This window comes from Ovis canadensis, chromosome 11, assembly GCF_042477335.2.
Source record: "Ovis canadensis isolate MfBH-ARS-UI-01 breed Bighorn chromosome 11, ARS-UI_OviCan_v2, whole genome shotgun sequence".
NCBI lineage: Eukaryota > Metazoa > Chordata > Mammalia > Artiodactyla > Bovidae > Ovis > Ovis canadensis.
In genome coordinates this window covers 52,871,086-52,884,226 of record NC_091255.1, presented here as the reverse complement: position 1 = coordinate 52,884,226, position 13,141 = coordinate 52,871,086, and the positions used below count along the sequence as shown (strand labels likewise).

Genomic DNA, 13,141 nt, shown 5'->3' with positions numbered 1-13,141 from the left:
CTTCTGGCTTTGCTGCCGACCTCTGAGGAGGTTGGCTTCCCCTCTCTGGGCTGAGTGCCTCACATAGGGTGCCCTGATATTTTCCCCTTCCCCCGAATACATAAACTAGCCAGGTAATTTACATGAGGGTAGCGTGTCCCATTTCTGTCCCTCCCTTTTGGCAGTCCACATCTTTGAGGAGCAGAAGATATCTCTGGAGCCCACAGCCTCCCCTCTCTGCCAGACTAGGTTGCCCTGGCTACAGACCATCTGGCCTCTGTGCCTACCTCCCCAGCTGGGCCCTCAGCTCAGCTCCCAGACTCCCAAGCAAGATGGGTTCCCACTGGGGCTCGGGATGTCTGACCCCTGCTACAGGGTCCCAGGAGCCAAAGATGGGATAAGGTGAGGTAAGACATGAGGTCCGCTGGTGAGGCCTCGCCTTGACTTTGTGCCCCAGGCCAGAGCATCCTTGCACCCACAATGGACAACCACAGGTCACTGAGGAAGGAACAGGAGTGGACACAGGGAGCCCCTTGCTGGGTCCTCTGCTTCCCTGGGGACCCAGGGCCTCTGTCAGGGAGGGTGCTGCCTTTAGCTTGTGACAGCACCCCCCCACCCCCAGCTCTATTTTAGGCCCAGGAGAAGTGAGAAGGCGATTGCCCAGGAGAAGTGAGAAGGCGATTTCCCAGGAGGCTCTGACATCAATGCTGGGAACAGGGCGACTCCCCTTCCCCCTATCCAACCACCTGCTATTCCAGACCCAGATGCGCAGCAAGCCTGAGTTGATTGATCCTTCATCCTGGAGACATCTTGGAAACCTCCTCCAGGATGTATGGACTCTGGGGAATTAGGACCTACTGCGTGATATTCCCTGGAAACCTACAATTATCCAGGACGAGGAGACCATGCTTCTCACTTTACAGGTAGGGAAACTAAGGCTCCAAGAAGCTGCGAGAGTTTCCCAAACAGCTGGGTGGTGAGGGGCATATCCCATTCTCCAAGGTCACCCTCCTCCCCGTATTCTCACCTCTGCTTTCTGTCTGGGACTTGGAAGGGACTGGCCCATCTACTCCATCTGGCCCACCCTTCACCCCCACTCACCGAGGTGAACCTGTAGTACCCTATCCTCACCATGCTACAGGGCCTCCCAGGAGAGGTGGGGTTTGTCATTTCACAGTCTGGATCCCCCTCCCCAACATGCCCAAGACCACACAGAGACCCCAGTCTGTGGCCCTGACCCCCAAGCTGAGGCACATTCCTGACTCTGTGGCCGTGGTTCCTGGGGCTGCTTGTTGGGGAGAACTTGCTGACCCTGAGTGACACGCCTCTGGTAGCTTTCTGGACCAGCTCCACTGGTGCTCAAGTGTATGGCCTGTTGGCCTCCAATAGCCCCTTATCTCCCTGGGTTCCCAGCTGGACATCTTGACCTTCCCTTGATCATATCCCACTCCCTGCCCTGAGGCCCCTCCCTGAATCTTGTCCTCAGGGTTAGCTCTGATTCCAGCTGCACACCTTGCAGCTGGAGGCTTGTTTCAGAAGGCTTGTTTCAGATCCCTCACCCAACTTCCTGCTGAGGTCAGGGGCTGCAAGCGGCCTTTCCTCAGACTGGGAAAGGAGGGGGGTGGTGGGGATTGTCGCCAAGGACAGGTTCTCACCTTAGACTGGGGGCCCTGAGGGCAGGGCCTGTGCCTCCCCCTCAAAGAGAGGTTAGTTTTCCTGGAGGAGTGCCCCCCCACAACCTCACAGCTGTGGCGGCTCCTTTGGACCCTCTGCCCATCGCTTGTTTCTCCCGCTCGGAAGAAACCAGAGGTTGGTGGCCATTGTCGTCTTGACACCACCCTTGGGCCACCCTCTGGGGGAGCTCTTAGGCTCTGGTCCCCCCCAGAGCCTTCCCTCAGGAACCCCTGACTGTCAGGAGGCTGAGGCCTCCTTCCTCTGTGCAGTTCTTCCTGCCCTTCAGCCAATTTTTCCTTCAAATTTTTCTGCACAGGGGCCAAGCTGGGCTGATGTGAGGCGAAGACCTAGTCCCACCCAGCGGCAGGTGCAAGGAGTCTGCTGCCCTGATCCTGGGGTGGCTCAGTGGGCAGGGATCCTGCTGACAGAGGCCCCCCAGACCCCTGCCTAGTCTGAGAGGCCTGCAGCAGAGGCTGTGCCAGGCAAGGAGGCAGGGTGCGCGGTGGGAAAGGGCTCTAGGAAACCCACTGGGGTCCCAATCCTGGTTAACAGCTGTGTGACCTTGAGCAAGTCCCCCAGTCTCTCTGAGCCTCCGTTTCTTCACCTGGGAAATGGGGCTTCAAAAGTGCTCCCCAACAGTGCTGCAGAGGGATAACTGTGTGGACGAGCCTCTGGAGCTCAGAACAGCACCGGGTGACAGAAGGGTTCACTCACCCTGAGCTCTCAGTGTTCATGTCGCCCTTACAGTGCCAAGGAAGAAACTAGCTCCTGGCCGTTGTCCAAAACCCAAGGGACTCTTTTATGGCTTGGGGGCCTCAGTGTCCCCTCTACCCAGACTGATGACATGATACTGAGAGCTTGGGGAGTAGGGAAATGCCCGCAGGACTAGAACAAGGAGTTCCTTCTGCCGCCTCCCACGTCTCATCACCGTCCTTTGCAACCAGGAGAGGACTGCTATTGTCATTCGAGTATCTCTTGGAGGGAAGCCTCAGTCTCCACCCTCCTAGCTGTCTGGATGGCCTCCTCCTTTTCATTCACTTATTTATTTATTTATGGCTGCTCTGAGTCTTGGGCTGCTGCGTGGGCTTTCCTCTAGTTGCTGTGAGCGGGAGCTACTCGCTAGTTGTGGTGCTGGGACTTCTCATTGTGGTGGCTTCTCTTGTGAAGCACAGGCCCTCTGGTACTCGGGTTTCAGCTCCTGGGCTCTAGAGCACAGGCTCAGTAGTTGTGGCCCATGGACAGCTGCTCTGAGGCATGTGGGATCTTCCTGGCCCAGGGATTAAACCGGTGTCTCTTGCATTGGAGTGATGCATTGCGATCGTGCACCCAAAGGCCCCAAAACACAGTGCTCCACCGCCACGTCTGCCCAATGCAAGGGATCCTCCTGGAGTTGCGGAGAACCAGCTGTTGGAAAGTCGGGGAGCTCAGGGATGGAGTGTCTCATACAATCCTTTAGTGGCTTCATCCACAAATTTACACTGGAGATGGGGCTCTGGGTCAGCAAGCCATTAACGAGGGAAATGAGTGAAAATCAGCTCCACTGAAATTTCTAGAAGAGAGGACTTGCAGGTGTGTGTGTGTTGGTGGGGGTTGAAATAATAGTTTGTTGAGTGTTTACAATGAGTCTTCCCTGGTGGATCAGATGGTAAAGCGTCTGCCTGCAATGAAGGAGACCTGCGTTTGATCCCTGGGTTGGGAAGATCTCCTGGAGAAGAAAATGGCAACCTACTCCAGTACTCTTGCCTGGAAAATCCCACGGACGGAGGAGCCTGGTAGGCTACAGTCCATGGGGTCCCAAAGAGTCGGACACGACTGAGCGACTTCACTTTCACTTTCACTTTCCAACGTACCACGCACTTCACTAACGTATTTAATTCTTTTAAAATATATTTGTTTATTAATATTTATTTTTGACTGAGCTTGGGTCTTTGTTGCTGCGTGGGCTTTCTCTAGTTGCAGCGAGCGGGGGCTACTCTCTGGTTGTGGTGTGCAGTCTTTTCGTTGCGGTGGCTTCTGTTGCAGCACAGACTATAGGGCACGCGGGTTTCAGTAGTTGTGACACATGGGCTCAGTGGTTGCAGCTCCCAGGCGATAGAGCATGTGCTCAGCAGTTGTGGCCCATGGGCTTAGTTGCTCCGAGGAATGTGGGGTCTTCCCAGGTGGAGTCTTTACCACTGAGCCACCAGGGGAAGACCAAGACTTCATTCTGACTCCCTAGTAAGGTGGCAACAACTCTTACTTCCATTCTTTAGATTTAGAAAGCTGGCTTTCAGGAGTTCACCCAGGGTCACAGAGTGGCAGGACCTGGATTTGAACTCAGGCCTGCGTGGCTTGAAGTCTACAGGATTCATGGAGAATATGGAGGCTGTGCCTTGAAGAGCATTCTGGCTGTTGTCAAGAGTCAGGTCAGGGCCTAAGAGTGGGCACACGGGGTCTGGATGGCCCAGGGTGGTCTGGCAGCAGGTGGCAGAGAAGACAGGGAGGCAAGGTGGGTTAAGGGGAGGAGGGTCAACAGGGAGAGAGAACAGGAGGGCCTGGGGCTGCTAGAGAAAGTGGGAGAGATGTAAGACAGGGCGGGCAGGGACTGAGTTCTAGGTGAGTCCCTTTGAGGCAAGTAGGACAGGAGGCATACAAGGGATTCACAGGAGGTGGCAGGTTTTTTTATTATTGGAGGAAGGACCCTTGAAATCATCTCACAAGAACCCCACTTAAAGATGAGGAAACCAAGACCCAGGGTAGTAAAGGGACTTGTGTTGAGTGTGGCTAAATCTCCTGCCTTCTCACCCAGCATGGGTGAAGACTGGAACCCAGAAGGGAGTCAGGGGTGGAGCTACCAATTCACTGAAAGAACCAGAGTTGGGAGGTGAGAACAAGGGCCCAGACTCACATCTGGAGAGGCAGTGAGGGCTGGGGGCTGGGGCTGCTGAGGGAACCAGTGCCCGTGGTAGAGAGGGCAGAGGCTGGGGGAAGGCAGGGGAACCTGAGGTCAGCGGGAGCAGGGGAGCCAGTTTCCAGCAAGGTGGGGAAAAGGAAAAGGATGCCAATTTTGGTCATTATCAGGTTCTCCGAGGTGACCTTGGAAGGGACGATCCTAGTGGAGTGCTTCGGGTAGAGCCACCGCGGAGGTTTGGACGGGGCAGGAGGTTCGGGCACGGAGGCAGTGGCTGTAGACCGCAAGATGTAGCCAGAGAACAGAAGGGAGCTCTCTTTAAGCTGCTGAATCAATGCAAGTGAAGGGAGGGGAAGGAGGTGTGAACAGTGCCCGTGCGGGGGAGCCACCAAGGGGCTTGTGTCAAGCAGCACCTCGCTGTCCTGGCTCTGGACTCAGGTGGCCTGGGTTCCTCTCTCAGCTGACATCCTAGAAGCCGGAACAGAGACCTTGAGGCAGGGAGATGTAACGTTGGGGCTTGGCCTGGCAGTGATGGGATGTCCAGATGTCACATCAAGTTGTTGAAATGGGAGGGAAAGGCCATATTGTTGGATGCGAGGTCCCGGGCAGACGGTGACAAGGGCGTCACGACCTGGTGTGTCGGTCTTTGAGTGAATAGCACATGAGGCTCTCAGAGGTCTGAGAAAGGGGTGGGGGAGCACCCTACTCAAGTGGCAGTGTTGCGGGAAAGGCAGTGGGGGACGAGGCATGCCCCTGAGTTGTAGAAAAAGAGATGTACACATGAGGCCTGGAAAGAAGCTACTGTCTGGGCTCCAGGCAGAGAGGAGGACCTGGAGCCCTGGTTCATTAGAGCAAAGGCGTTTTCCTTGGGAGTGGGTGGCAAGTGCGCCCCCTTCAGGCAACTACAAGGTGGGCAGCAGGGCCAGTGAGTGACTTGAGCAGACTGGACAGGCATACTCCCACCTCCCCTGAGCCCTCTGGAGCTAGGTCTGCAGAGGGCGGTGGCACGCACACACGCTCTCCCACTTGCAGGTGGCACCAGCTTGCTACCTCATTGTTCTGTCTGTATCTGCTGGGCTGTCAGCCTGCATGGGTCTCTGGAGGGCAGATCAAGGCCCTGAAGGGCAGATCAAGACACATCACACACCAGCCCCATTTCTTTGCTGTTTGTTATTAACAAATTTATTTTACATCTTCTGAACCAAGATTAATTGTGAAATTTAACAGGATGGCATGAAAAGGCCAAACCTGATTTCTGTGAGCAATGTATACATAGCCGTTCTATTTCCACACTAACAACTCAGGTCCTCACCTGCATCTAGGCGCCACCCCCCCCTCCAACTTTCTTCCTCCAAAATGAGATACAGAATAGCACCAGGCTTCTGGGAGCTTCAACATTTAAAGAGACAAACACAAAGGCAGAGAAGGGTGAGAAGAACCACAGTACAAGATGTAATAATAAAAAAAAAGTGGCCAAAGAATCGATAGCAAACTCATCCCTGTCTCCAGATTAATGGCTCAGCTGAAAGAAGTGGGGGGAGGTCCTTGGGGAAGGAGGGGGATGCAGAAGTTGGCAGGTGAGCTACTGACCCTGGAACAGAACTCTGGGTGGGCAGCAGCCCCAGAGGGGGCTCAGGCCACGTCCTGGGCTCAGGGGAGGGTCAGTGCTAGGCCCCCAGTAAGTGTGACGGGAGGGAGCTTTGGAAATGGAGCAGCCGAGCCCCTCCTCTGCTTCATATGTTCCTGAGGATCTGTGTGCACCAGCGTGGGGGGCTGGGGGAGGGGACAACATGCAGGCATCTCAGAAAGTAGGAGAGCCACACGCTTGTGGGAAAGGAGGCTGGGGTGGCGGTGGGGAACACCGACAACTAACCCTCTTGGCTGAGCAAGTGCCTGCAGAGGGACAGGAGGCCAGGCCAGGGCGCTGCTGCTCTGGCTTCTCTGTGGACCCTCCCTATGCCAACCTTGCCCCTGCCTCCCGGCCTGAGCAGCTGGCCGCGCCTGCACGATCCATGGCTGGAGAGGGCAGCCCCCAGCCCTGAAGACTTGGTGGCCGGGAGGACTGGCTCCATTTAATGCACCTAGAGCTCGGCCATGATCGTCCAGGGCCAGACTCCGGGTCGGCTCCTCCTTGTGTGTCTGGTTGGCCTGGGCTGGGTGTGTAGCCCTCAGCTGACGTATAACTTGCCCTCAAGTTGGGAGTTGTCTGGCCCCAGAGCTGCATGCCCAGGGGTGGGCGGGGACTCACAGAAGTAGTTCTCTGTTGGCAGTGGGCTGGGGTTGGGAGTCAGGGGCCTGGAAGAGGCTGGGAGGTCCAGAACCATCGGGAGCAGCTGGTCCGCCTGCTGGCTGGCAGAGGATGGCAGGGAAAGGCAGCCGGGCTCTCTGCAGGTCCTCCTGGGGGCTCCGTGCCTGCAGCTGAGGGCAGGTGGGCTGGCAGCTGGCCCGGAGCTGCTCAGCCTGCTGGGAGGCAGGGCCAGGGGCGGCACCCTCAGAACACTTAGGTCCTGGGGGCCTTCCTGCCCCAGGCCAGGGAGCCTGTGTGGCCCAGCGCTCTGCCAATCTACTGGGGGGCTGCCTGGGAGGGTGAGGCAGGTCTCTCCCTGTGGGTGGTGCACAGGCTGGAGGGAGGCCAGAGACCTAGGCTCATAGCCTGGAAGGGGAAGGTGCTTGCTGCTGGTTGTCCTGATACCACAGGAGCTGGGGGTGCCACAGGGGCTGGGGGCTCTTGGGACAAAGAGTGAGGCTTGTGGCCAGGATGCGCCTGGCCTCTTCTCAGCACTGCCACCGGGGAACTGAACCTTCCGCTTGTGGCCAAAATGAGGCAGCTCTGGGCCAGAGGAGAGTTCAGTAAGTCCTGAGCTGGTTAGGAGGCCCTGGTAAGCAGGGCTCCCAGAGCCTGAGGTCTCTAGGGGGTCCCCAAAGCTGTCAGCTGACCCCTTCAGCTCCCGGCAGCTCGCTATCGGTTCAGGAATCTTGCCCGCCTCCACAGGCTCTGCTGCTGCCTTCATGCCACTCACAGTCCCACCATGCTCAGTGGCACCTGGGGCCTGCTGATGACCGTCGTTCCTCCTCCAGGGAGACGCTGCCCTGAGAGGGGAGGGCCAGTGGGGAGGCAGAGGCTCAGGACATAGAGGGTCACAGTCTGAAGCCAAGGAGCCTGGCTGCCTGTGGGGAGAGAAACACCAGTGGGTCACAGAGTTCAACTCCAGAGCAAGTGGGGGTCCTCCCGGGCTGGGGGCACAGTGGAGGCCCATATGGTGCTACCCCTCTGGGGTTTGGTGTTTAGAAAAGAGCTGCCATTCTGGGTCCCAGGTGAAAGGCCTGTTCTTGGCTCTGCGGTCCGTGGTCAGGGCTGGCCAGAGAACAGGTTAGAGGCTGCTCTGTTTAATAAGGCAGTCATGGAGGAGGCTGCCCTTTGGTGGCTAGAGAGAGCAGCACAGGTCCTGGCTGTCCACCCTGAGCCCAGGGAGGCTGCCTGCGGTGGAGACTTGGGGCTGCGGGAGATGAAGCCACAGCTCCTTGGTGGGCAGCGGGCGGTGGGTGCTCAGAGGGCCCTGGGATTCTGCCAAATCCTCTGCCATCCCTTCTGGGGTAAACTTCTAGAGAAGCAGGAAGACCCTGCTCTTCACCTACACAGGAAAGATCCAGGAATCCCCCACCCTACTTCTGGAAGGCCAGACAGGCACATGACCAGACACATGGCAGGAGCAGAGCGGCTGCTGGATTGCTCCCCCTGCGCCCCGAGCTGTGCCGTTAGGAAGGGAGCTCTGGTTGGGGTCCATCCTGATCTGATGGGATGAAGCCCCAAATGGAGGCCTTCCCTTGACCGCCCCCTATAGAAGAGAACAGAAGATGGCAGGAAAGAAAGGGAAGGAAGGAGTAAGAAAGGGACCACAGCCTGGTCTCTGCTGTCGCCAACCCGAGGGTTCCTCTCCACCTCGGGGCAGCAGCAGGAGAGCTGAGAAGGCGGTTGTGCCCGGCACCCATGGCAGGGTGGCACGGTGGTGCTTACCCGGGGAGGCTGGCCTGGAAGGGGGCATCTGCAAAGCTGTGGCTCAGCTGGGATATGATCTGATCGACTTCAGCATACAGGTGGGCTTCCAGGGCAAAGCCCTGGTGCCGGGGGCTCTGGAGATGCTGCTCGGGGTGAGAGGAGGCGGGGGGGCGTTAGACTAGGCTGGGGCAGGACACAAGCAGACCACCCAACCTCACCAGGGCAGAGAGACCACCTGGGAGCAGCTGTGTGGTGGGGAAGGAGCTCACCCTGTGCAGCTCCTCGAAGGCTTCTTGGCAGCACTCACAGTACCCTTTCCTTCTCCTGGGCACAGTGCAGGCAGCCGATCGCCGGCTTGGCTCCTGGTCCTTGGCCTCTCTGGGGAGAATACAGGGTGGGGGAAAGTGGTCACTGCTGGAGTCCTCAGAGCGAACTGCAGCCCTGTGGCCTGGAGTCCAGGCCAGTGGGGAAAGAGGGACCAAAATGGCCAGAGTAGGGCACAGGCTGGCCTGCCTACAGTTGGCACCACTTGTACAAGGCGGGCAGGAGAGGCAGCAAGGAAGGAGAGGCCTCTCTGTGGGTACTCCATCTTGATCCCACCCATACACCTCAAACCACAGGCAAGAATCCCTGACAATGTTCCAGCTCCGTGGGAATACCCAAACCCAGGGTCATTAGACCCACACAGCTGTACCTTCCCTGAGGACTTTCACATCTTTCTCAAGCCTGACTTCTTTGAATTGCAGTCCTGCACTTGAGTTTTGATTTGTTAACTGAAGTGTAGTTGATTTGCACTGTTGTGTTAGTTTCTGGTATGCAGCAAAGTGATTTAGTTCTTTTTTCTTTCTCATATTCTTTTCCATTATGGTTTATTACAGGATAGTGAATATGCTTCCCTGTGCTATCCAGTAGGACCTTCTTGTTTATTTTATATACAGTAGTTTGTATCTGTTGATCCTAACCTGTTAATCCTGATTTATCCTTCCTCCATCTGATATATCCATCTGATATAGTAAGGAAAAGTAAGAAAGCCTTCCTAAGTGATCAATGCAAAGAAATAGAGGAAAACAATAGAATGGGAAAGACTAGAGATCCCTACAAGAAAAGTAGATACCAAGGAAACACTTCATGCAAAAATGGGCACAACAAAGGACAGAAACGGTATGGACCTAAAAGAAGCAGAAGATATCAAGAAGAGATGGCAAGAATACACAGAAGAACTTTATAAAAAATATCTTAATGACCCGGATAACCACAATTTTGTGATCACTCATCTAGAGCCAGACATCCTCAAGTGTGAAGTCAAGTGGGCCTTAGGAAGCATCACTACGAATAAAGCTAGTGGAGGGGATGGAATTCCAGCTAAGCTATTTCAAATCCTAAAAGATGATGCTGTGAAAGTGCTGCACTCAATATGCCAGCAAATTTGGAAAACTCAGCAGTGGCCACAGGACTGGAAAAGGTCAGTTTTCATTCCAATTCCAAAGAAAGGCAATGGCAAAGAATGCTCAAACTACCGCACAATTGCACTTACCTCACAAGCTAGCAAAATAATGCTCAAAATTCTCCAAGCTAGGCTTTCAACAGTACATGAACCGAGAACTTCCAGATGTTCAAGCTGGATTTAGAAAAGGCAGAGGAATCAGAGATCAAATTGCCAACATCTGTTGGATCATAGAAAAAGTAAAAGAAGTCCAGAAAAACATCTGCTTCATTGACTACGCTGAAGCCTTTGACTGTGTGGATCACAACAAACTGTGGAAAATTCTTAGAGAGATGGGAATACCAGACCACCTGACCTGCCTCCTGAGAAACCTGTATGCAGGTCAAGAAGCAACAGTTAGAACTGGACATGGAACAACGGACTGGTTCCAAATTGGGAAAGGAGTATATCAAGGGTGTATATTGTCACCCTGTTTATTTAACTTATATGCAGAGTACATCATGAGAAATGCTGGGCTGGATGAAGCACAAGCTGGAATCAAGATTCCAGGAGAAATATCAATAACCTCACATACACAGATGATACCACCCTTATGGCATAAAGTGAAGAGGAACTAAAGAGCCTCTTAATGAAAGTGAAAGAGGACAATGAAAAAGCTGGCTTAAAACTCAACATTCAGAAAACTAAGATCATGGCATCTGGTCCCATCACTTCATGGCAAATAGATGGAAACAGTGACAGACTTTATTTTCTTGGGCTCCAAAATCACTGCAGATGGTGACTGCAGCCATGAAATTAAATGCTTGCTCCTTGGAAGAAAAGCTATGACTAACCTGGACAGCATATTAAAAAGCAGAGACATTACTTTGCTGACAAGGATTTGTCTAGTCAAAGCTATGGTTTTTCCAGTAGTCATGTATGGATGTGAGAGCTGGACCATAAAGAAAGCTGAGTGCCGAAGAATTGATGCTTTTGAACTGGGGTGTTGGAGAAGGCTCTTGAGAGTCCCTTGGACTGCGAGGAGATCAAACCAGTCAATCCTGAAAGAAATCAGTCCTAAATATTCATTGGAAGGACTTGTGCTGAAGTTGAAGCTCCAATACTTTGGCCACCTGATACAAAGAACTGACTCATTGGAAAAGACCCTGATGCTGGGAAAGATTGAAGGCAAGAGAAGGGGATGACAGAGAATGCGATGGTTGGATGGTATCACCAACTTGATAGACATGAGTTTGAGCAAGCTCTGGGAGTGGGTGATGGACGGGGAAGCCTGGCGTGCTGCAGTCCATGGGGTCGCAAAGAGTCGGACAAGACTGAGCAACTGAACTGAACTGAACTGATCCCTCCTCCAACTGCTTTCCCCTTTGGTAACCATAAATTTGTTTTCTATGTCTGTGAGTCTATTTTGTAAATAAATTCATTTGTATTATTTTTTTAGATTCCACATATAAGTGATATCATATGATATCTCTCTCTGATTTGCTTCACTCATAATCTCTATTAAATCCACCCATGTTGCTACAAATGGCATTGTTTCAGTCTTGCTTATGGCTGAGCAGAGCAGAATTTCACTGTGTGTGTGTGTGTATACATATATATATGTATATATACACCACATCTTCTTTATCCATTTATGGACATTTAGGTTGGTTCTGTGTCTTGGCTATCGTAAATATTGCTGCTATGAACATTGAGGTGCAAGTATCTTTTTGAATTAGCATTTTCTCCAGATATATGCCTATGAGTGGGACTGCTGGGTCATATGGCAACTCTATTTTTAATTTTTTAAGGAAACTCCATAGTGTTTTCCACAGTGGCTACACCAATTTACATTCCCACCAGCAGCGTAGAAGGGTTTCCTTTCCTCCACATCCTCTCCAGCATTTATTATTTGTAGTCAGTCCTGCATTTTTAAACAGCCTGTGGGGTACTGGTATTTGACTGAACAAATTCAGTGGGTCCAAACTATTCCGCTAAGGACTTTCTAAGTATGACACAAAACCCAGGAAATGGTAAAAAAGCTGATAAGTTCAATGACAAACAATTAAAAATATATATATGCATGGTAGAAAATATAAGCAAACTCAAAAAAACACACCAGGAACTGAGGAGGGTATTTATAACTAATAACATAGCAAAGGGCTCCTTACAAATCAATAAGTGATCAATAACTGAACAGAAAAACTGGCAAAGGCTATGAAAAAGGTTCACACAAAAAGAGATTTAAAAAAAGAGAGAGTCAAATGATCCAACATAGGAAAACATACTTGAGCTCATTCATAAAGAGAAAAATGAAAATTACATTACACTGAGATATGGTTTTTGATCTATTAGACTGGCTGAAGTCACAAGTCTGACAGCTCACTATCTTAGCCACGGGGATGGGAAAATGGGCTCTGGTCCACTGTGAGTGAAAGCGTACCCTGGCATTACCTCCATGAAAAGCAATTTGGCTGTACTTCTCAAAATTATAAATGTGGGCACCCTTTGACCTGGCATTTCCACTTTTAGGAATTTGTCCTGCAGAAATATCTGAACAATCATAATTTACTCTGAACAAGACTATTCACTGCAAAAGACTGGAAATCATCCACGCATATGTTAAATAAAATACGGTAAATCCATACCATGGAATACCCTGCAGTAACTAAAGGGAATGGAGACGCTCTTCAGGTACTAATAGGAAATTAAGAAATATTCAGTGGGAAAAATCAAGATCCAGCACAGTGAATATCTTGCTACTCTTTGTGAGAAGAGAGAACAAAGGGTACACGATGTACTGTCCATAAACTCTCTCTGGAGAGACTCATGGTCTAGAGATTGGAGGATGGGCAAAGAATACAGACGTTTCACTGTAAACCCTTCATCTTCCCTTTATCAGCTCCTGTGCCATCCCCAGGCCTTCCCAGGCCAAGCACCCCACGCAGCCCCAGCCCAGGCAGCTGCTGGGCTGCCCCGCTTGTGTCCCTTGTATCTTCTGGGAAAGGGATGAAGGGCCCTTGGACTTCACCCTGGCGTGTTCTCGCCTTCCTCTGCTCTTTACTGCCACAGTCCCTTTCTGTTTTTCCTCCCATTCGCAATATTTCCTGACCCCTTAGCCCCTGTCTGCTGGCGGAAACCACAGGCCCTCCCTGGCACTGGGGACCCTCGGGCTAGA

At 52.6% G+C, this 13,141-nt stretch overlaps 1 protein-coding gene across 1 annotated transcript in view; it reads right to left on the bottom strand.

The window, feature by feature from the left end:
- Positions 1 to 5,698: 5,698 nt before the first annotated feature.
- Positions 5,699 to 13,141, bottom strand: part of DBF4B (DBF4B-CDC7 kinase regulatory subunit) — a 28,595-nt gene continuing 21,152 nt past the window's right edge. The window contains exons 11-13 of the mRNA XM_069541625.1: positions 8,810 to 8,918; positions 8,559 to 8,683; positions 5,699 to 7,711 (exon numbers count right to left, since the gene is read on the bottom strand). Coding sequence (XP_069397726.1) covers positions 6,712 to 7,711; positions 8,559 to 8,683; positions 8,810 to 8,918 — 1,234 coding nt within the window. The 3' untranslated portion in view covers positions 5,699 to 6,711. The remainder of the gene's footprint in view (positions 7,712 to 8,558; positions 8,684 to 8,809; positions 8,919 to 13,141) is intronic.